At 39.6% G+C, this 24,959-nt stretch overlaps 1 protein-coding gene across 6 annotated transcripts in view; it reads left to right on the top strand.

Annotated features, from left to right (window-relative positions):
- The window catches only part of LOC103180254 (RALY RNA binding protein like), a 198,928-nt gene that overhangs the window by 121,458 nt on the left and 52,511 nt on the right, over positions 1 to 24,959 (top strand). For 4 of the 6 annotated variants that reach the window (XM_007896006.2, XM_042332292.1, XM_042332294.1 and 1 more), the window contains exon 3: positions 10,071 to 10,121. In XM_007896006.2, the coding sequence (XP_007894197.1) occupies positions 10,071 to 10,121 (51 nt within the window). The remainder of the gene's footprint in view (positions 1 to 10,070; positions 10,122 to 24,959) is intronic. The other 2 variants (XM_007896016.2, XM_042332293.1) reach the window with 1 other exon arrangement.

The raw sequence follows: 24,959 nt of genomic DNA, 5'->3' as shown, positions 1-24,959 counted from the left end.
CTGATGGTGGAGCAGATTGGGCGGGAGACGTAAAGCAGGCCAGTGTTCACTGAGCATAGAGAGTAGGCTGAGGTCACGAAGGTATGATGGGGTGAGGATCTTGAATTCAATCCGATGGGAGATGGGGAGCCAGTGGAACTGAGCAAGGATGGGGGTGATGGGTTCATGGAACCTGGTGCAGGAGAAGACATGGACGATTTCTTAAAGCGCATCACAAGATACACTATAAAGTGGATTGATTGTGTATTTTGTGGGGAAACTCTCATAAATAACCCATTCTCAATTGGAGGTGAGTGTGTATTTTTTTATATAACTACATCAGTCTCCACTGTAATTTTCAACTCTCCCACTTGAAAAAACAGTCTTCTTTGGTGTAAAACCTTTGAAATGTCAATGACTTCTCATTCACAATCAAATTATTAGCCACCCAACAAAACCTCTCTTAAAGCAAGGTGAACAAAGCGAAGATGATGATGTGTAGATACAACCATTTTTTTTGAATCCCATTAGGTTATTTCCCATCTGAAGAGGAATTTAGTAATGTATAACTGCTACCATGACAGGTGACTTGACTGTAATTTTAATTTATAGTCCTGCCATTCACTAGGTGTCACTGTAAACTTCCAGAGACATTTAGTATCAGTCACATCTATTGCTACCTCATTCTTTGCAGAGTAATTGTCAAAATCAGTTATACTGGAGGTTGGGTGAGATGTATGATGATAAGACAGATTAAACTGACAGTCCATCATATTTGTGAGCAGTATTAAATGAAGAGAGGTTCATTTAAACAGTGTAACATGTCAGCAGAAAGACGTAATGACTTTTATAAGAAACCAGACTCTGCTGGTAAATGCCTTGTTATTCATCATCCTGCTCACAAAGATAATTAAAACAGAAAGCAACCAGTCCAGCGAGCCTGCCAAGGGTGAATGTGATACTGTGAATCCCATTGGTCCAGCAAATTAAATGCCAAATTATCAGATTATTCATGTCTGTTGGAAACATTTTCACATTGATGGAGATGGCACACTAGATGTTTAGTTCTGAGATAAAGCTGTTCAGTTACTGCACGTTGATGTCAGCCTTAGATGTTAGTTAAGTGGCACTGTGGCTCAGTTGGTAGCACTCTCGACTCTGAGTCAGAAGGTCGTGGGTTCAAGCCCTACATCACGACTGACATTCCAATAGCATACTGGGGGTGCACGTCATTGTCGGAGGAGCCATCTTTCAGATGCCTATTCAGAAGGAAATTAACGATGTCATGGTACTATTCAAAAAAAGAGTGTGGAGTTTCTCCTGGTATCCTGGCCTACAATCCCCTAAATAAAATTGGTCGTTCACTTCAAGGTTGTTTGTAAAATATTGCCATGAACAAATTGGCAGCTGTGTTTGCCTCCAAATTACGCAGTCACTGCACTTCACAGTAAAGCAATTTGAAACATCCTTCTGATATAAAAGGCCCTATCGCGAATGCAAGAATTATTTATTGTTTGAGGAGACCGACGGAAAAGCTTGAAATACAAGGTTAGACATTTTTCTCTGGTTCACGGTGTTGAGTGTACGTCATTGTCAGTGTGATGAGTGTATCACCTAAAATTACATTCATAGTCTCTCTCATTCTCTATTGGCTTTAATGCAATCAGCTTGCGAGCAGGAGGGAAATCAATCTATACAGCAATTGCCCTTTTGTGCTGCAAATGGCGTTTGCGATAGCAGATTGATTAAATAGGATTCCAGAAGAATCCCATTTAATCAAAGTTTGCCCCTGTTCACTTCTCCTGCAGTAACAATAGTGGGAATTAATGGCATTGTAAATCGGAGAAGCTTTGCATATCGGCTGTTAAACACTATGTGTACAAATATATTGGTCGTAATTGATTAATGCAACACAGACTGCAGTCAGCATGCAACCTTTCTCTAGGGTTGCTTTCGAACACACGGCCCCATTACAGGATCATCACAGTTATCATTGCAATTAAGAAACTAATGCACTAACAACACTGCCTGCCCCTTGAGAACATTTTAAGATTTGCTGTCTAATTTCTGAGAGTTCTGTTTGCTGCATTGCCAGTTAACGGTGAGGACGAGACACTTCTTGTCAAAATTGAGATGTTGATTCTCTTTTGCTTATCTTACTGTTTTAAAGCTTCTATTGTATTGGAAATGAAGGGAGCTGAGTGCTTTAATTTAGCGGCATTGGCATTGATTTAGCGATAAATTAAGATGGTTCCTCCTGCTTCACACCAGGACCATTGTTTTCAATTTGAGAAGCAGCTGAGCTGAGAAAACATCTCGCAGACTGTAGCTCCTTGCAGTCTGCCACTTGCCGTTGTTTCCCAGACAATATGTGGTGCAGGAACAGATTTGATAAAGCATCCTCCTTGGGGAGGGGCGTGGATAAACGGGCTCCCTGGGGCAGAAGTGCCTCCGAGGAGAAAACCTGGCAACAAAGCCACACATGTCCTGCAGGACAGACTGGGTGACCCAAATATGTCTTCAAAGGCTCCCATCGAGACTTTGAGGTCAAAATGTAGGCTGATGCTCCAGTGGAAGAGAGCAGCATTGTCAGATATGCATTCTTCAGATGAGACATTAAACTGAGGTCCCGTGCCACATGGACAGATGTACATTGAAGATCCCATGACATTATTCAAAAGAGAAGGAAGTTTCTCTCCATGTTCTGGATAACATTCCTCCAACAAAAAGTGGCCATTCACTTCATGGGGCGGGTTGATATGTGGGATATTGCTTTGTGCAAATTGGCTGCTGTTCCCTCAAGTAGACAGTCACTACACTTGACAGAAATTATCGGTGAAGCACTTGGAAATGCTTTGCCATTACCGGCATTGTATCAAATATGAGGATTCATATTATTCTATTCTTCTTCTTCTCATTATTAAAAAACCTTCCTCTCCCATTGAAAATAAATTACTATTGTATCTGTCACTGTAACTGGTGTTGGAGGAGAGAGAGAGAGGGGGATGAGGGATTAAGAAGAATATACTCGCAAACTTTTGAATATCTTTTATATTTTAAATGTCATTCTCCAAATACCATCTGCACAGATGGATGCATTCATGTTAATTATTTTGCTGGTATTAAAGCATCCCATTGCTTTTGTGTGTTATAAATACCTGATTGCTCTTTTCATGGTTTAGTTTCACTGCAACCTTATGCAAGTTTCCTTATTACACATGCCTCTGTTTACCAAGCAGTAAGTAGAAACCTGGTTGTTAGTCAATTGGCAGTTCACTTTCCGGGGGTAATAATCCCTCAAAAAAAATTGGTCACTCAATCCACAACTGTTTGTGGGACACTGTTGTGTGCAATTGGTTTCTGCGTTTTGCCCACAAAATATCCAGTCAATCCACTTTACAATATATTCTATGAAGTCCTTTGAGACATGCAAGGATCATTATTATTATGATTATTATTATATTATTGCAGGTACAGTGTTAAATCCCAGTGACCTGCAGCTGGGTTACATAAGGTTATAATACTGTTTCCACATCATACTCACGTTAAACAATAATCCTTAAACATCTGAATCCCAGCATCTGAATGATGCTCAGTTTTTTTTCAAAGTTTGCCCGAAATTGATCCTAAACCATGTCAAAACAGTGCAATGCCTGACCTGTCAAAGGCCAACCTTACAGATCAGTCACCAAGTCACATTGTAGGGACCTTGGTCAGTTACTAGGAGTGTTTGATAAATGTCTGAACTGATGAATGCATGTGCATCAGAGGATATAATTGCCTTGTATCTGCCCTTGTGCTCGTAGCTTACACAACATCTCATCACGAGTGAGGTGATTATTTTTAATTAGGTAATATTCGTTAGAAGGCTTTTGTTCAGTAACACTCGAATTCCTGCACCTTGAGCTTCTCAGAAATCTATAGTATCAGACCACATCAGAAGTACATGCACCTTTAACTCTGCTTTCCTGCCCGAAACCTTTCACCACCTAAATAGAAACCGTTTCCAATTTTGAACAAAATAATGAAGGATATTCATAGGCATAAAGTACGCCTGACGTTTATCTGAACAGCCATCTCCTGAGTGTCAGCCGTACAGCATGTGTGTGCAGTGGGTGAAACAGCTCGAAAACAATCTGATAGACAGACGCTCTCACAAAAGGAGCAGCATCCATGCAAAGGCTGCATTTCACACCTCGTTACAGAGTTTATGAATAAAAAAGGAAAGTCAACTTTAATTCAGCAATTGCTGCCAGACAGTGTCATGTACACTTCTGAACCATTGAAATGCCATTGATGTATTTACTGCTGTCCAGGGTTGGGTCTTGGAATAAATTTAACCTGTGATTTCCAACCCAGAAGATTCAATCTTCTGATTCTCTGTAAAATGGCTAAAAAATAATTTGTAGCTGATTTCCTTTGCTTCCATTTTTGTGTTTTTTTTGTATAGGAGAGGATTATCACAATAATGGTCCTCACACTTTACACAGTGCCTGTAATGTCAAAACATTCCTAGGTGTTTCACAGGTAATTTCTGACAAGTGTCTGACTTCAGAGAAAATACAGCAGCCAATTTGCAAACAGCAACATCCCACAAACCAAACAGTCAAGAAGTGAATGTCTAATTTTGTTGGAGAATTGTTGTCCTGAACACCAGGAGAAACTCCTTCCTCTTTTTGAATAGTATAATGAAATCTTCAACATACATCTGAACAAGCAGATGGGACTTTGGTTTAATGTCTAGTCTGAAGATAGGCACCTCTGATAATATGACTATCCCCAAAACTGCATGGAGTATCAGACTAGATTGTGAACTCAAGTTTTGACTTTAACACTATTATGTTCTCAACACTCAATGTGTAGAAAACTCTTTTATTCTCTGCTCGCAAATTACAAATCAAACAATCCAACCCAAAAACCCTCCAGTCAGTTCTCCCTGCTTCCTGGTTTTCTACCTCCTCATCCCCTTTCATTGGTCCTAGTTAATTGGTCCTTATTTTCTTAAAGAGTATCCAACAAAGACATATTTGCACCTCCAAGACTGTTCTTGAGGACCTGTGTGGCATGTCTCCTAACCCAAACCTAGTATCACTTTCACTCCAGAGAGACCTTGCTTACCCACACTATTCCCCAAGGTGGAATTATTATTTTAGACGTGCATTAATTTTAATCAACCTCAAAAAGGTAAAGGAACTTGTAGGGATTCAGTTCCAGAGCCATTCCAAAGTCGCTGAGCTGCTCAGTGTGCTAACTGAATTGTATGATCTCGTCTCAATTGACGTTGTGCTTTAAGAAATATAGTTGAACCACTTTCAAGTGAATCACTCATTAATTGAATTATACATTTGTCGGTCAACATTATTGAGCTTTGAACATACTTCTTGGTGTCAGCTTGTGGTTCTTTAATCCTGGGAGTGATGAGTCATCCTAAAGGACAGCAGCCAATGCTTTGTAGAGTCTGTAAATGGAGGAATTGCACATAAGAAAGTGGAAAAAATGTAATATTAATCATTAGACTACCTGCTGGACTATGGAGAACATAGCCTCTCTGGCTCACCAATTGTGTACATTTTTAGCTCATGTGCTATGATGCTGAAAGAATCTAATATTATAGTAATGAAGCTCATCAAATACCAGCAACGCTTACACTTTACAGTAACATCCTGTGAAGCGCTTTGAGTCATTTGGATGATGTGATTAGGCGCTACATCAAATGCAAGGATTATTATTGTTACAATTGTTAATCCTTCCTCAGTGCCTATTCAGAACAGTACCCTTGGATATTGCAATGAAACATGGGCTGTTGCACATATTAAAACAGGCAGCAGTGCTGGAGAAAAGCATCACTATTGCTTTGTGCCTCATAACACATCAGTGCAATTACAAACATTAAAAATTCTGTTTTTAAAAGCTGCAGTGTATGGAACGGTATTGGGCTAGGTCTCTAAGGAACAATAAAACCCTAGTAGAAATGTGATTTATAGTGATGGTCCTGTGCACCTTTTAAAACATTGTGATATGCTGAGCTACTTAATTTGATTGAATCCACCTCAAAATAACTGGTTACATTTCGTGCTTTTAGCAAATTGATGCTAATCATTTACTCTGAGTGAAACATATGTATTGGAATACTGTATACAGAGAGGTGGCAGCAATGCAAAGATATTACCCAACGTTTAGAATGGAATATTCTGCTTGGCAGTCAGTGGGCGGTAAAATTACCAGGTGCAAAATATATGAAATATATTTTGAAAAAAGCAGAGCAGTCATTTTTTTTCAATGCTTTGTGAAATGTGGGGATTTTCTTGTCGATTAAGCCTGCTTTTATCACATTGGAGTTGAGGGAACAGAAGCCAGCTGGACATAAAATTACATCTGTCAAAGAAAGAAACGATGCTGAAACTGTTCAATATGCTTCTAGATTTTAGCCCAGTCAGCCTTGTACCCGCATTGAAAGAGCCTTGATTTGTATAGTCTTTGAACACTTTGCAATAGCTACAGAAGTAACTGAGGTTTACAACACTTAAGGCGCTATTTGTGAAATGGGGTAAAATTAAAATAAGCTTCTGGGTAAAGCTATGACTGCTGTTTAACCACAAGAAATTGATATTTCTGATTGCCCTTGCGATAGTTTGACAAGTCATCTGTGTAATTTGAATCCATTTGAAAGTAGCAGAGCCTTTTGTTCAGGTGTTCAAATGAATGCAATTTAATACGGTAAAAGTAACCCTGACAAGTTGCTTGACATAAAGGAGCACCTTTCCTTTGCAGTCAGATAATTTCACATTATAATAAATACTATATAATACTCCTTGAATTTAATATAGCGCCTTATCACGTCTTTGAGATGTCGAATTGACTGTATATTTTGTGGGCAAAACATTGAACAACTTCTATTTAGTAGGAGCGGGATGAAAACAAATTCAATATGATCTGTTCTGCAATTGAGGCAATACACTGCTCGGGAACAATCACTAAAAGTAGCGTATCCGGAAAGGGGAAACGAGGAAGAGGAGAACACAATTTGGCCCATCAAACCTGCTCGACCACAGACCATTCCAAGGTCCACGTAACATCCCCTAATCTTACCTCCCCACATTTTTGCCAGATCCCTTAAGATCTTTGCTCCCAAATATCTTTCCATCTCTCTCTTAAATCCCTCAACAGATTTCTCTTTAATTGTTTTCTGGGGGCTGTGGATTTCAATTTCTCATTTGCTCTGCAATAAGAAATGTTTCCTCGCCTTGCTTCTAACCTGTTTTGTCCTAATTTTTAACCTCATACCTGATGGACCCATCAAAGGATAAAGTCATTAACTGCTTAGCTTGTCTAGCCCTTTTATAATACTTCGATCAAATCACCCTTCACTTTCCTCAAAGTGTCATGTGTTCAGAATAAGGGCAAACATAGGTCAGAAATGAGAAGACCCTTATATTTCAGAAAAAGTGTGATTGGCGTTTAGAAATGCCTACTAGCGCAGGCGCTGGATCAGGAAACCACAAAGGGTTTCAGAATGAAATTAGACGAGCTCCTGTCAGCCAAAAGGACTCAGGGTTATTTGATTTGAGGTAAATATATTGAGGGAATCGTGTGGAAAATTGATGAATGGGTATGTTAGATGGACAGATCGTCTGCATTGGCCTGAAAATGCTGCAGTGATGGAGAGCTGTGGTAAACTCCAAAGGGACTGTGGGTCACACAGCCAAAGATGTTTGATGCAAAGGTGAGACACAATGTTATGTACCCTTAGTCAAGCTCAACACAGTCTTGAGCAGAATGTCTAATAGGTTAAGTCACTTGTACACCGAGATCAATTGAGTTAGAGTAAAAATGTACTTCCTCCTTAGGCTATAGTTTGTAATATTCATTAATATGTGTTTGTTGGGGGAAGCAATATTTTGCTATTGTTTTCTATATTAATTTCATCTACACCATGCTCTGTAGATGTGTTAGATGGTTTGCTAATATTATATACACAGTCCCAAATCATTGATTCACTTTGCATTCTGATAGAGTTGCTCAATTTGAAAGAAGACTGTAGACTTCTGGTAAATGTTACTCCAGGAAGAGTATTTGCCTTTTCATTAAGAATTTATTAGTACTAATTTAAATACTTGTGTCCTGCACACAAGTCACGTAAACAAAATACAAAATCCTGCAGCTGCTGGAAATCTGTAACAAAAATTGAAGTCGTTGGGAACGCTCAGCGGGTTCTGACGATGAGTCGTGAACCCGAAACATTGACTCACTTTCCATTCTCCATAGATGCTGCCTGACCTGCTGAGTGTTCTCAGGGACTTTTGCTTTTGTTTCAGGTCACATAAAGTCGCTTTTCAGTGAATATATCTTGTTGATGATGTTTTATTTCCTGAAATCATAAGGGTTCCAGAGCTTTATTCAGCCCTCATTTGTTTAGCACAGTGATTTAACTTTGGAAATTGATTTGCAACTACAGGAAGGAAATCAGATGACTTTCCATTTATGTTCTACATTCAAGCTTGTGATGAAAACAAGAAGTGTCTGGGATTTTTAAAAAATGATTTATTTAGTTGCATTTTGGTTAGATAGTTAAGATGCTCTGGGCAGTTATTAAAATCACTAAAACATTGCTTATTTATTTCATACCCACTTCATGGCTGTCTGTGATACATTGCTGTGCGCAAATTGGCTGTCATATTCGGCCACAAATACTCAGTTGCAACACTTTACAGTAGGATCTTAATTTAATGTCTCATCTGATGGAGGGTACCTCTGGCAATGCAGCACTCCCCGAAAACTACACAGGTGTGTCAGCCTAGACTGTGAGCTCCTCTTTCTATAGTGACTATCACTTAGAAAATAAGAGAGTTATGTTAAAGTATGACTTGTGAGATTGGAAAATGCCACTTTAGCAATGAAAGACAGCACCAGCACAAAGCTAGATAATCAGCCAATAACCTAAGATCAGAGGCTGCTCCTGCTGGTGGATGGTGATTCCCAACTTTACAAAATGGTTAAGGAACCCGAACTATCAGGAGAGTAGTTTGAGCTGTAAAGTTATCCTAAGGGTGATTTAAGGTACAAATCTGCAAGGAATGGTGAGACACAAAACAAAGTGATGACTTTGATGGCATTGGAGAGCACATGTTAGAGATAGTGAGAGAATAATGAACCTCAGAGACACAGAGTGGTGGAAGCTTGGGGCTGTGAAGCAGGTTAAGCATCTTGGAGATGTGAACCACATGCTATCTTAATGTTCGCATTCTCCACTCTATGTCTGGACTTTGTGGGAGAATATGTGTGTGACAGAAAGATGCTGCTAAGAGAGTTTGAGGGGAACATGTGGAAGATGAGGTTTGACTCTAATCTAGTTCTCGAGCAGTGTTTAAGGTTTAGGGAGTAATACTTAGTCACTCCAGTCAGATATACCTCATTATCCAGACTCCACTGACTGCCTGACTCCCAGCAGATCAACTTCAAAGTCCTCACCTTCACCTCCTTGCACCTTCCTAACTCTTTGATCATTTCTAACTTCGTTCATCTGATCTCATCCTCTGCTCCACAAACTCTGGCCTGTAGCACGTCCCTTGCCCCCTCAGCCCCAACATAGGCAGCTCTATTTTCTGGAACTCACTCCATCTTTCCCCGCTCTAACTATCTTAAAAAAGCACCTAAAAACCTACATCTTTGTCGGTGCCTGTGATCATCCTCCCCCACTCGATGAGCAGCTGCTGTGAAGCGTTTCGAGACATTACTTTTCATGAAGGATATTAGATAAATGCAAGTTGTTGTGGTTGTGATTGTAAGTGGTTCTTTCACTGAAAGGAAAGACATCTATTTGTATAGATAGATATTGACTGTTTGAGCACTCTCCAGTCCGAGCAATCCATTGCATTAGCAAGTGTTTCACTTTCAATTACGTACCAAACAAAATGCACTTACTTTGTCCATTGATTCTGGCACACATATTCCTCATGTATAACCCGATACTCTTTCATTTTCTATCTATTAAACCTGTTCTGTTTTGCTCAACAACATTAATTTCATTGAAGTTTGAGAAAAACTGAGAGCTTTTATTTTGATCCTTTCATTGATTTGTTTTCTTTTCTCAGCAGCGGTTACGACTTTGACTACGATTATTACCGAGATGATTTCTACAATAGGTATGTATATTTCTCTTTACTTATTTCTGAACAGTGTACAGTTTAGTATTAATAATCAATAGTTGAAATGATAAACTGAACAGCAAAAGCTTAGTAAGTTTAATGCAAATTTTGGAAACAATTCTTCACACAAAAGGTCTGTGAGATGCACTGCCTCCAAAGGCCATAGGTGCAAAATCAATCAAAGTGTTTAAAAGGGAGATGGATAGGTACTTAGGAAGCAAAGGTATTAAGGGATATGGAGAAAGGTGAGGTAATGAGATTAAAAGGATAAAGAGCTGCCATGAAGTGTGGCAGAACAGGCTCGATGGGGTGAAGTGTCTATTCCTGTCCCTACATTCTCATATTCCTATGAATAATAAACATTTCTACATGCACCAAGTGACAATTTAAGGACAAGCGAGATAAACCAAGAATGGCTTAAAATCGAGATCATCAATCATCCTGTACTCTCAGGTTGGTGAGACACATCAAGTTTGTAATTTTTGTGATTTATTTGCAATCTGCTATATTATTATAGATACTGTTTTAGCATTATGTTGTGCTAGAGTAAGAAAGAACGAGAAAATGATAAGCATTTGAAGAGCAAGAATAAATTATGTGCAGGGAAAGAGCAGGCAATTAGATTTAGTGTAGTTATCTCCAGGGGAGGAGCTAGCATCAGCATAGGCTCGATGGGCCAAGTGGTCTTTTCCTTTGCTGTAGTATCTATGATTCAGTGTATTGGATAAAAATAAGACAGATTTGAATAGGGAAGGTCATAACATAGGAAGGGGGAAATCATGATGCAGCAGAATTCATTATAACATGCTTTTTAATAACCCGGAAGTGCTGACTGTAATAATGCTGGCAGGGATTTCATGAAGTATGTTAACCAATGTATTATAATGGGGCTCTGCTCTATTCTGGGCAAAAACAAAAATCTTGATTCTGTTTAAACGGAATTAATCAAAGATGTGAAGATATAAAGGGGTATGAAGAAAGATCAGGGAAGTGGAGTTAGAATGGATAAGGCCACTGGGGGAACCAACATGGTGCAGACACATGGAAATGCTGAAATTTCCATACTAATGGGGGGGGCAAGATGTGTGTTTATTGTGTTTCTTGGAGATGATAGTTTTACTTTAGCACTCTACTTTGTGTTGTATCAAAATAGCCCTGGCATGTTAAAACCTGTAGTATGTACACACATTCTCATTCATTATGTGGCTAATTTAATCCATTCACTGTAGTGTATTGTTCATTGAAAAACTGTCATTTTTTAAACTGAGACGTGGACTTTTTAATTGTCAAATGACTTTAATAGTAAATGTCAATCACATTTGTTGGTTATGTTATTAGACATCTTACTGCAAGATATTTGCTTGTAACACAAATAAAAAAGGTGATACTGTAAACTTTGACATGAGTTAACACTGGGGTGTGGACTAAAATTAACCTCACAGAGAAGGAATAGATTTGTCTGTTGGCTGTATAAATCTCCTGTGAAACTGCCACAGTTCACCAAAGCCGAAAAAATAAAACTAGAACAATATTCCCAGATACACCAAGGCAGCTGGTGCAGAGTTAACAGGTTCAGGATGGTGAAGAGCAATTTTAGGATAAACACAAGGAAGTATTTCCTTACACAGAGGGTGGTTAACAACTGGAACTGAATAACCAGAAAGGGTGTTTGAGGCCAGAACACTGGACTCATTTAAGGAACAGTTTGATGCTATAGGAAGGATGAGATCAAACTGGCTGAAGGACCTTCTTCATCCAAACCTCTTGTGAAAACTTCCGAAAAATATCAAAAAGTCTCACACTCGTGATGCTGAAACACTAACTTAATGAAATGTCACCACTGCATGTGCTCTTCTGAAGTTGGGCTTTAGGCATTTGGGAGTTCAAAAAGCGGTGGTTAGTGAATCCCATTGTAGATCACAGCTTTTTCATCTCTATTAGTGACCTGACCGGGGGCTATTCCAAACCTCAGTACTTGACTTCCCTCACTTTGACAAGCAAAAAAATAATTCAAAAATCTTAAGATTTATTTAAAGAAATGAAATAAAGCATCAATGGTCCCTCAGTTTTAAACCGTATTTTGTATTTTGGTCACTGAACCTTTGTTTTATTATCAAATAGGCTGCATTTGTTTACATAATTATTTTACAGTTCTGGAACACGTTTCATATTGAGAACACGTTCAACTCTTTGAGACTCTCTTAATAACGTAGAACTGAAGGCCAGGATCAACCTTGTCTTCTCTGAATCTTCTCCAATGCTTCCATGACCTCGTGACAATACAATATTCATAACTACACACAAATTTCTATATGTGGCCTTGTCTTCGATCTATACAAGGCTATAGTGATGTCTGCTGCCAAATGCTCTTAAGATGCCACCCAATGTTGTTGATTCCTTCACAGCAGCTTCACATTGACTGTAAACCTGTATTCAATGACACAAGAGAGGTGGAATGAAGAAGGCCCTTTGACTTCTGATCTCATCCTTGCAAAATACTCACCCACCCAGCTGTATATCTGGCCTCAACTGACTTGGCAATGTAGCATCCTGTTTTTATTCACATTTGCAATGGAAATCCTTTCATTATACAGGCTTATTTTCCCTTATTCTGATATTGAATACCTTTCATTTATTTCCATAATATCCATCTGTCACACATTATCCCATCTGCCTCATTGATCTAAATTTCCTTGTAGGTTATTTATGCTCCTGCTTTGCGTCTCTCTTGCTTTGATTTTCTTCCTCTGTCTCGTTCTCTCACTCAATTGGATTCTCTCTCTCTCTCTCTCTCTCTCTCTCTCTCGCTGTCTTTCTTTCCCACTCTTCTTCTATTTGGCTCTCTCTTTCCACTTCTCCCTGGCCTCACCGCACAATCTGCCACCAGCTCCAGTTTTAAAATGACGGCCAAGATCTTTGGAGACAATACATAATCCTACATTAAAATATGATCGTAGGGCAGCATATTCTGCGAGAAAAGCAGTGTTAGCTTTGAATGATTTCATTACCACCTCCGAACAGTGTGACACCATTTAATTGAATGTACTCATGGTCACAATGAGATGCAATGTGTTTGATGCTGGAGCACCAGCTGATTAAAGCACTTGGTTGCACCTCCTGTTTAATTGCCTCTAACCCCCTATCTATGACAAACACACTGCAACATTCACCATTAGCATAGATGACTTGATATCTGAAAGTTAACTCAATGCAAATAGGATGTCAAAAAGCATTAATTATTTTTGATGTGAACGTTGCACACTTTTTATTGCTTTTGATTTTCAGAAGCACTTTTGCTGTCCATCTCGGTGCACCTCTACATTGTAAAGACAGGAATCAGTTTACCCTACAGTACCAACCGCACTGATTAAAAAATACTCTTGTGAAATTGCTTTTATCAAAGGTTGTGGTGCTGCCAGCTGCCAGCGTGATACTGCTCGCTTCATTTATGGAGCCGCACAGTAAATGAAAACATGGAAGTAAACTCTGGGCAACAAATTGTGATAATAAAGTGAAGACTGATGTTCTGGCGATCACTGCAAGGCTGATAGCCAGCAATGTGTGCGGCTGGCTCCTTTCCAGCACCTACTGCCGTGTTTATCTTATAAGAGCAGATGGAGTTGTCTCCCCAGATTCCACCTTTCACCTCTGAAGGGCAGAATACCCAGCGAGCAGCTAGCCATTATTAAAGATAAGAGCTAATAACATGGGTAGCAGTCAAAGTTCCTATAGCCACAGATTCACAGCACAGCTGCACTATAAATCGTCCACCAAAGCAACATTGATACCACAGGGTTCGTATATTTTTCTGTTAATTTTTTTTAGTCTCATTTCATGAAAACAAAACATAATATTCATGCAAAAAAAGAACTGTAGCACAGCAATGAGTAATAATCTTGTTAACATATTAAACAATAGTTGAAATCATACAAGAATTCTGCTTTTTCCACTTTCATCAAATAATCTTTAAGGTGCATTTTTATGATCTTGCATAAACTGTTTTGATTGTATGACATGTTTTATATATACCCCATGTCACAGTAAAGAGTGAAATACCCTTGATAGGGAGGAACATTAAGGGATCTTGTTTGGGGTGTGGTTCTTGAGTGTAACTCAAAAGGAATGTTTCTTTTAGATTTTCTTACACCGTACGTAGAAAAGAAGGCAGAGGATTTGTTTTTTTTCAGAAAAAAAGAAAAGCAGAATTATTTACTTAATGATACCCACAACATTTGTGAATATGATACAATTTCAATTTATGTAGCACCTTTCATGTCAGAGGAACATCTCAAAGCGATTTATACTGTGTGCTGGGCACACAAGGCGGAGAATGGGAGCTGAGGAGGGAGGTGGGGGGAAAGATGACTGAAACTGCAGTCACAGAGGTAAGTCATGAATCGGGTTCAAGGTTGTGGGTTCAGGGCTCACTTCATGACTTAAAATCATTATCTAAACCAGGGTGGTCCAACCACATGCAGAAATCCATCACCATGTTTAAGAGTATCCAAACCAAATCGAGAAATTCATGTATCCCACCTACACATGAAAATTCCAGAGATATTTGTTGGAATGGAATGTACACTCTCTCACTGGTGGGATACATCCTGCTTATCTAATTCCGGAGAGTATGAGGCACAGATTGGCAAGAGCCAAGGCTTTGTGACCCCAGAGTGTGCGTGGGGGTACTTCTGGAGTCTAACCAGCTGCAACCGCATAGCTTGCCAGCTAGGCTTTGGCTTGCACTGTTAACTGGAGCTGAGTGGGAAAAGTCACTGTCTCCAGTGGCTGGTCTGCCCTTCCAAGTAGCCAGACGGGCTGTGCTGTCACCAGCAGTGCCCTGGAATACTGCGGACCTGCCTGGCTCAGTAATCAGCCTACCGAGACTGCCACAGAGGGTTGGCTCGATTCCAATATTTTATTGCCAAGTATGTCACCTTGGAGCCAGTTCAGTTCCAAGGAGACCCTGCTTACCTTCCCCCAAGGAGAATAGTTACTGGTCGGTCATTTGACATCCAAAAAGCGCGATTTGAGCCCTCACTAGGTGGATAGCAGATACCAGAGATTTCCTGCGAGCTTCCTGGTGAGCATTTTAGCTCAGCATGAAATGCGTGAGAACATTGCCACCATCTTTCTACCCAACATCTTCTTTCTCAACATGAGTGAGGATACTTTTGATAATGCCTTGCCGGGATCGGAGGTTTAGGCAGAATCCCTACCAGCTTCAAAAGAGAACTAGATAGATATCTCGACAGGAGTATGGGGAAAGGGCAGGTAAATGGTATTGAAAGGATTGCTCTTAAAAGAATGGCTGCCTTCTGTGATGTAAATTTCTGTGGTTCTAATCCCACAAAACACCCCCAAATAGCACCATAAAATTGCAAATACGGGCTCAGCCAGAAGCTTGTGCACACGTTTTGGTGGTCCGATTCCCATGCACTCAATGGTTAGAGTTCATTTAACAGGAGCATCAGGGCTTTCTTTGTTCTGAGACAGAAGCTTCTGTTGTTCAGCTGCCGGAGCCTGTGCTGAGCTACAGGAGGATTTGCAATGTGTTTGCAAGAAATTGCCGCAGAACAGAAGAATGGCTTTATAGCTGGCAGCAAGTGTAAATAATAATAATGGCTTATATCTGCACTGTGTCAGAGGCCAGAGGGCCATTCAATCTGCAGTCTCATCATTTATCCAACCTATCTGTCCTCAATCCACTGGTCCATTACAGGTCGCTGTCCTTGAGGACTTCAAAGTAGGTATATTAAAGGTATTGTTCTCACTTTTCAGAGTCATGTCTTGGATAAACAGGCTTACCTTTAGGTGAGAGAAGTTGTGTTCGGTTTGTTTAAATGTAAAACAGAAGTACTGTACTGTTGCTTCTGAGCAATACTTTTCAAATTTCTAGGTAATTGTTAACATCGGCGAGCTTAGAGCTAATGCATGCAAGATTCGAGTGAATAATTCATATCTTGAAGCAGTTGAGGTTGGAGCTTATTAATATGTGAAGCGTTTGTGCCGACAAGTGGTTCGGCACGCCCACAGCATACAGTTAAGGGCACGAAAGTAAGTTACCGCACAGAAAATGAGAAGTGACAGAACCATTTCAGAACTTGACAAAGTTTCTCTTAGTAACCTGTGAATACAGCAGAAGTCACGGGAAGACATATACAACACAGCAGCAGGCTGCTTCTGACACTGACATCCACCCATCTGAATTCAGCAGCAACCTTCACAATATCAATCAAACCATTTGATTTTGTTATAGCCTGACACTATCAGAGACCAGATTCTATTTATATTCTTTTAACAAGAAGAGAGATGCATAGAAACAGTTTTAGACAGGTGTAGATTATTGGTCCATTTACCATCTCATTTCCCACACTTGATAGGAACTTGTCTCCTTCCTTTATGAATCCCCTTCTAGTTTCCTCCCATCTCCATCTTACTGGCAGTTTGTTCCCTATGTTTATCACCATCTTGCTGTTTTTCTTTTCTGCATTGTCATATTTGTTTTAAAGATATGACCACTATCTCAGCAATTTTGAAAACTATTTCTGGATTCAGATTTTCCAAACCTTTTGTGATCTAGGTTTCCATTGGTACTCTGTTCAAGCATCCATTTCCTTCCACAAATTATTTGGTCTTACTCCCCACTGCCACTCCTAAACTTTATCAACTCTGGCTTGCTTCATGTCCTGTTGTGTACTTCAGACGAAATGTTTAACCAAGGTGGATGTTAAAAATCCCCATGACACTATTTGAAAAGAGAAGGGAGTTTCTCCCAGTGTCCTGGCCAACAAACTCCCAGGTAAAATTGGTTATTTACTTCATGGCTGTTTGTGGAGCATTACTTTGTACAAAATGACTGCCGTGTTTGCCTACAAAAATACGTGTGGAGAAGTGTGGAGTCAATGTGACTTTGGGAATCATGGAAAGCCCTCAGTTTGGAGGGCATACACGAGAGAGAGAAGGGAATAGAAGGGTATAGGTGAGGGATATGGGAGTGTAAACATAGGCACGGACTAGTTGGGCCAAATAGCTTGTTTCTGTGTTGTATCACTATGTAGCTCCAAGGTACAATATTCCAAGCCTCCGGAACCATAATATAACAATTCTGTTGAAAATGCTCCTTTCCAACCCTCAGTGACATTCACTTATTCAGGTGTAAATTAAAAACCTCACATCGATATTGCTAATTAAGACAAGCTGTGTGATTTATATTCATTTATTCACTGCTGCTACTGATGTTGAATATATCCTCTCTCATATAAATGCTGTATTTTTTCTGGTTTGCATATGAATGGACAGAATCTGCCTCGAGTGGAAAGAATTATTTTGCCTATGTTTCTGCAGCTTCCACTTGGCTGCTGATATTTGTATTCTTCCCTTGTTGCACACAACACACTTCCATTTTTAAGAAATTACTACCGCATCAGTTAATTACATTCAATGCAACAAACTGTACACAATTTTCATTATACCATGAAAATCTTTCATGCAGTTTATGAAAATATTTTTGTAAGTGGGGTAATTAGGCAGGTATAAAAGGCGCCATTCAGATGCTTAATCACCGAAGCTGTCAGAAGATATAATCCATGCTTGTGTTTGAAACAAAAGTAATTCCATTTGCTTTTAATAATTGATCTGTTAGAAATTTTAGGAGCTAAAACACCCCCAGTTTTCCTGTGTGTGACTACCAGTCCTGTATGTTAATAAGGCACAGGTCAGTCCTGTCCATGTGGGTAATGAACGAGTTAGTCTGTCTACATGTGTAACGTACGGGTCATCCTGGAAGTCAGGTTCATATAAGGGTGCACAACAGCTGCAACATCCACAACTTTTTGGGGAAGAGAAATCCAGATTTCCACAAGCCTTTGTGTAAAAAAAACGCTTTCTGGTTTCACGTCTGACAAGCCTGGCTCTAATTCCTATGGCCCCTAGTTCTGGATTCCCCCAATATTGGAACATTTTTCTGTATCTATCCTATCAAGTCCCTTTATCATTTGAAACATCTTGATTAGATCACTCCTCAACCTTCTGAACTCCAGGAAATACAAACCCAGTTTATGCAACCTATCCTCATAATTTATAATTTAACCCTTGCAATGCACAAAACTGACAGTTGTACTCTAGATGGAATCTGAACAAGGCCCTGTACAACTGAAGCATTACTTCCTCTAACAATGTTATGGAGCTGGGATCCTGGAAGGTCCTATGGAGAGACTCATGATATGACATTAGAGAGCTCAGTGAGCTACCTTTCTCATCCTCCGTCAAGTCTCTATTCCTCCTGTCCTTTTATCCATTTTGCTTTCACATTTACATTTCAATATTTATACACAGAATGGGCAGATATTAAGTGAAGTCTCTGGGTATTTTGTGAGACTGTAGCCCACCCTTTGATAGGCTTAAATAACACTGTAAATTATGAGAAAGAAGCTTGCACGCTTCACTGAGTCGTTTAAGCTCTTGCACTTTGAATATAATTCCCAGATATCTTTTTTTAAATATTTTTTTAAAAATGTTTATACTGTTTCAATTTCTTTGAGGTTCATAACGTGTTTTCCTTTGCTGTCACTGCTCTGGTCTGCGTGTTTATCTTTAGGACTATATGTCCTATGAAAGTTTGAAGCAATGTTGAGAAATCCCCTCACAAGATCACACAGGAGATTTGAGATCTTATTCCAGAATAACTACATGACTGTCCTGTATCACAGCATTGATCTGTTTTTCAAAAAAATTAGTTCAACATCCAAGCCTCAAAGATCCTTCCTCGTAACCTTGTTACCATCATTATTTACCCTCTGGGTAAAGTAATAATTCCTAGTGAAGCTTCTGAAATTGCCCTTTGAAATTCTAAATCTGTGTTGTTCTACTGTCACCATCCATCTGAAAGTATTGATCTGGGTTTACTTTTTCAATCGCATTTAAAACCTGAAACACGTCTTTAAGGTATCTTCTGACAGGTCGCCTTCAAGACTGAAGATTGCTATCTTGTCTAATGTTTACTCATAGCTCATTCCTCTAACACTGGGGATCGTGCTTGTTGCTTTCCTCTGCACTGCCCCAAGGGCCTGAGCCGCCTCCGTATGTCACAGTGACCAGATCTGTACTGTATACTCTAGGTATGGTCTGTTCAGAGCACCACATAACTTGAGTAATGTATCTGGGGATCAGAACTCAACTGATTTAGCAACACAGCCCAGCATCCTGTTTGCCTTGGTTATTGCTGTCTCACACTGGTTTGACATGGTGAAATGAGAATCAACTAAACCCCCAAGATTTCTACAAGCTTCCCCCTTGGTTTTGATTTTATAAATACTGTATCCATAAATTCAGAAGAGCTTTTTCTTCTTATTGTTTCCCGTCCTTTCCTGAAGGACACATCTCCAGTTACAGCTATAGGTCTCCCAGGTCAATGCGATGTACATGGGTTCCCTGCAGGTGGCACACTGTATGTGCTGAGGTGCTTGACTCAAGACACCATTGCGGCCATCACAATTCAGTCTGATCTTTTCGGAATCCAGGGTACACTTTCCAGCAATGGTCACTGGTTTATTGTTAATAATAATAATATAATAATAATAATAATAATCCTTGCATTTGATATTGTGCTTTTCACACCTTCTCGATGTCTCAAAGCACATCACAGAATATGCTGTAAAGTGAATTGACCGTATATTTGTGGGCAAAACGCGGCAGCCAATTGCGCACAGCAGTGTCCCACAAACAGTCATGGATTGAAGTAACCAATTTATTATTGTTATTTTTTCTCGAGGGATTATTATCAGGCATGTGGAGTAAGAAAACTTGCCAAGGTTTCGTCCTGCCAGGAATCAAACCCAGGTCTCTACTTTGCGAGGAGAGTGCTCTAACCACTGAGCTATAGGACACCAAATATGTTTCACACTTTCACATTGGGAGGATGTCTCAAAGCGCTTCACAGGATATATTATAAAATGTAATGACTATGTATTTGATAGGTGAACACAGCAGTCGATTTGCACACAGCAATGTCCCACAAACGGTCGTATATTGGTGGACCAAATTATTGTTATTATTTATATTTTATTTTGAAGGGATTATTACCCCCAGAAAAGCAACCCGCCAATCGACTAACAACCGGGTTCCTACTTACTGCAAGATAAACGGAGGCGTGTGGAGTAAACCAACTTGCCTAACATTTCACCCTGGCCGGCAATCGAACCCAGGTCTCCCACTCGCTATTTCTTATTCCTAATTCTTTTGATTATTTGCTCTTGTTCCATTACCCTTGTAATCTGGAGTGGCAAGGTTATGCTTATTGTAAATTATAAGGAAGAGAGTATTCAGCAACAACTCAGAGGCATTAACTCTGTCCTCAATTCCATTGAAAATATGGAAATTCAGATACAATACGTATATATATTTATTGCAAGGATTGTCATTGAAAAATTACTTCTTTAGCTGTATTTTTCTGTCCTAGATCTTAATAGCTTTTCAAGGATATTGATTTTGAAACTGTAGGGGGGAGGGAGAGAAGGCCAGCAAGGGGGGTGGAGGTGGAATTTTTCTCCTGCCAGAAATGATTGCCAGCAATTGTAAAGTGGATGTAAAACATTTAGCATATTTTATTTGAATTTCAGCAGAAAGTGAAAGCGCTTTTTTTTAGGACTGAGCTAACCTTAGAGAATTAATTTATTTTTGTAAATGTCAAAATGCCTGTCTTTTGGGGAAAAAAGAGCAACCGTAGAGGGCAGTGGGGTTGGAGGGAAAAATGCACTCCATCCATAACAGATAAGTGAAGGTTTCAAACGTCAAGCTTCACAAGCAGGCTTCACTTTCTTATTTGGGCGTTTGATATGTTTTGCCTTCCTTTCTTGTGTGTACCAGTGACGTACATTGAGGCCATAAACTGAAAAGCCAGGTGGGTGTCCTGTTAATATGTGTTGTTACCTGGACTCGCAAATGTATAATCAATTCACTCTACAGTATATTCTGTGAAGTGCTTTGAGTTGTCCGAATGATGGGATAAGGCACTATATCAAATACAAGGATTATTATGATTATTATTAACATGCTGACGTGAAAGGCGCTATACAAATGTAATTTTGTTGTTGCTGTTAACATCAGTGACACCTCACACAACCAGTGTATTCGCTCCTTTCTGAAATAGCCAGAATGCTCCCTGTGGCCAGGGAGGAGTAAAGGGCAAGTATTATGGAAGAGATGACCTAGCAATAGCAGGAGCAATAGAGGGGAGGATAAAGCTTTACTTCAGGAACGGGAACGGATGATCAAAAATGTTGAGAGGTCAAATAAATCCTGATTTGTGCTGTGCACATTGTAGGGTGGGGCTCCTATTTACCCGATGCCTGTGTGTTGTCAACCCTGATCGTCTCTTTAGACCACTGTTAACTAGAACCAGAAACCTGCATCAAAGGTCAGCAGAAGCTTTGACGGAGGCACAGAGCATCTTTGACACGTGTAGACACAAACTGAAATGTTGATTCTTTCAAATACAGGTTTAGATAATTTTCTTTTAGGAAATAACATTATGGGATATAGTACATAGATAGTTTGGGACATATATGCATGCAACCGCAAGGAAGGCAAAAGGGGACTAGATGGGCCTTGGTCTTTTCTCGTCTAGCATTTTGTATGTTCTTATGTAAACTGGCCAATCTTCACAACATTCATATTCATCTGTTTGATCTTGAATGTTTGCCGTTGATACTCCAGTTTCTCTGCTCAACAATAATCCACCTGCTTTCACAGGGCTACATACAAACATTGGCAAGAATTGCAGTTTGAAGGTTGCCTCACACATAAATGTGTACAGTTTATGGTAACACTGTGTGCTGCGATTGCAGCCATAATGAATCAGTGGTATTAGATTTTGGCCGCGGATTTGTGAAATTACAGATCAGTCGTTATTACACTTCTTTATGTCTGTGTACCAGGTGCTGTTCCACATGTGAATAGTTTGTGTCTGCCTCTGGCAAGGCGAGTTTGATTATTCCAGTAATAAAGAAACTTAACAAAATCAGATGTAGCAGGTCTCTGTATTAGTAATACAAGCAATAAGCCAGATTGCATCGTCCAACATGAAATTTCAACCCAATCTTAGTTGAAAGACACTCTTAATATCGCCTATAAAAATAATATTTTATGGTATATACATTTATGATATTTAGAAGCTTTTTTACAAGTGTATAATTTTCTCTCAAAGTACACTTATTTTTATGCTATTAACTGCATCTGCATCTATGTGAACCATGGGAGTAAGGCTGAAGCTTCCATATATAGGCAAGGTAGTAATATAATGTGAGTGCAATAATAGAATGATGGAATTTGTCTGAAGGTAAATAAATGAATGTAATATTTAGCGTGTACCTGTAACCATGGCTATTTGTGTTATAGCTACCCATGTCCCCATTTCTGAGATAAACTCTTCTTGTATCATTTATTGATAAAGTTCCCTAGCACCAAGGAGTTTAAATTGAGACAGAATTTACTGGAAAGGATTTGTGAACTTATAGCAAGAAGCAGCAACATGAGTCACTGAAGCTTTCTTTTTGCCCCAGATGTCTGCCTCCATTCCACACTTTTCTCTCAATCAGAAATAGTAACCATTGAACCATCATAAATCCACTGAGTCTCTGTGTTCCATGTTTATTTAGTGTTAACTCCTCAGAAGACGGTGGGAAATTTGAAAGTATGGTTGAAGGGTGCATTTCAAAAGGTTATTTTTTCTCAAAAAAGGAACGGTTCCACAATCTCTTAGACAAAGACACTAGAATATTTTCATTATCATTTTGGACAATTTCAAGTGGGAATTAGGTAGACTTTAATAGCGAAGGCTAGGTGAGGTAGAGAGAGAGATGGGATTTGAGAGGAAGACTGGCCAGGTGCATTATAATGTCGGCGTGCGGTTAAACAGCATTGTACTAGATGATTGTTTGGGGGGTGGGGAACCAGCCAAACCCATTGCAATGTTCTTTCATTCCTGTGTGCCTGTATTACATTTTCTTTTAAAGGTTGAAATTGCTTGAAATTGGGTTTTGTTTACAATTGTATCCTTTTTATTCCCCATTTTATCTACAGGATGCCATGGATGTGTGAGGTTGTTGAATGAATCAGACAGTGAAAGTGACTGCAAGTTAGAATGGAGTATTTGTTGGATTGCATACCCTGTCTGTCTCTGGTCTTTGGACCATATATTTGTTCGTCCCTTGGCTCAGTGGTCTATTAAGAATGATATTTCCCAGAATTTCTCCCCAAAGAACCTCATAAAGTACTGGGGAAATAATGCTCAACGACAACCACTGCTTGTTTATTCACAAGGCTGAGTCAATGAAAAGTAAAAGCCAAAAATGACTGCAAAACAAAATGTGATTTGGAGATTTTGCTTCTCAGGTTTGTCTGCGGTACAATGTATGAGGCTGAAAAAGTAGTCAAATGGGAAAATACAAGCGTAATTGGCACTTCACCCTGGAAAAAGAACTTTGAGACGTATAGTGCGTCTTATGCAGCAAAGCTCATGCATGTCACGCTGATTTGCGAGAACATTGCTCTGTGGTGACCTCGGGTTAGAACATCGGTCTCATAATTGCTGAGTTCCCTGCAGGAGACACACTTTGCATCACAAAACACCTTCCAAGACATTGTGCCATTTATGCTGCGTTTTTTCCTGTTTTGAGCACTTTCTGAATCCATATGCTTACGATGACTCGAGTTTAAGCCTATTTGATTGCATCGTGAAAGAGTTAAACCCTTACCAGGATATAACAAGCCTTACAGCTGTCCTATTCTCCAAACCTCAAGTAGAAAAATCTATCTGATAGGAGGTGACACTTCTGTCCCACCTTTTACAGAGAATGTGTCCAACTGGCATTAGTATTTGTTTCAGCTCAATAACTGACCTACTTCCTACCCTTGTCTTTAATGATTACAGTCTGAGTTTCAAAAAGTCAAGCTAGGCTCCACTAGAGCATATGAGTGTTTCTTAGGGAAGGGAAAGTTGCTGGGTAATAACTTTTTCAGTGCTGGGTAATAATTTATCTCTTTCAGTCTTAACATGAATAATATGATTTTTAATCAGTTGCTCCTCCCAAGCTCTCCATTCTTGTATTTTCTCTGGAATTTGATCAAATCAAGCTTTCCAGACCAGAGCCGTGAGTCAGAAATTGTTTCCAGACAGTTGGCTACAAAGGTCAACAGAAGAGTTGGCAAAACTACAAATAAGAAATGATCCAGCGTTTCTGAACATTTAGCATTTGGGTTTGTGACCAGAATGTTTGTTATTTTCTCAACAATTTTTGCATCTATTCTATCCAATCTCCCTGTACCACGGAGCCATTCTTCCATCAATACAGCAGTAACTCCTGGGATTACATTCTGGCTAATCTTGCCTTCCATCCTGGAAGGAAGCAACAGCCTTGCCTTGTACATCTGCACTCAGGAGCTTTTCCGTACAAGACATTGTGTATAAAACATTCCCTATCGATAGCACAGCATGTTACAAAACCTACAGTTAACACCAATGCTTTGCTCTGAATGGAACAGTTCAATTGGAAAATTAGACTGATATCAAACCATCTGATTGTGGGTGAGCAGTTTGATGTTGTGTGTGGGTGGGGGGGGAGATCCTGTCTCTCTTTGAATCAGTGTCACATGGCTGATTATTTTGACAGATGATTCAATACTATACCTGGGTTCTTATCCCAGCAACGAAGACAGTATTAGAGGGAGAGCTGGAAAATTCAGTGTTAGTAAAAGTGGGGTATTTACTAAAATAAGGACATTCAAACTGCAACCAGGCAGCAAATTGCTGACTTCTGCTTGCAGACTATTTCTGAGCTG

This window comes from Callorhinchus milii, unplaced genomic scaffold (assembly GCF_018977255.1).
Source record: "Callorhinchus milii isolate IMCB2004 unplaced genomic scaffold, IMCB_Cmil_1.0 Scaffold2, whole genome shotgun sequence".
Taxonomy (NCBI): Eukaryota; Metazoa; Chordata; class Chondrichthyes; order Chimaeriformes; family Callorhinchidae; genus Callorhinchus; species Callorhinchus milii.
The sequence above is the reverse complement of the archived record's forward strand: the minus strand, read 5'-3'. Positions and strand labels throughout refer to the sequence as shown.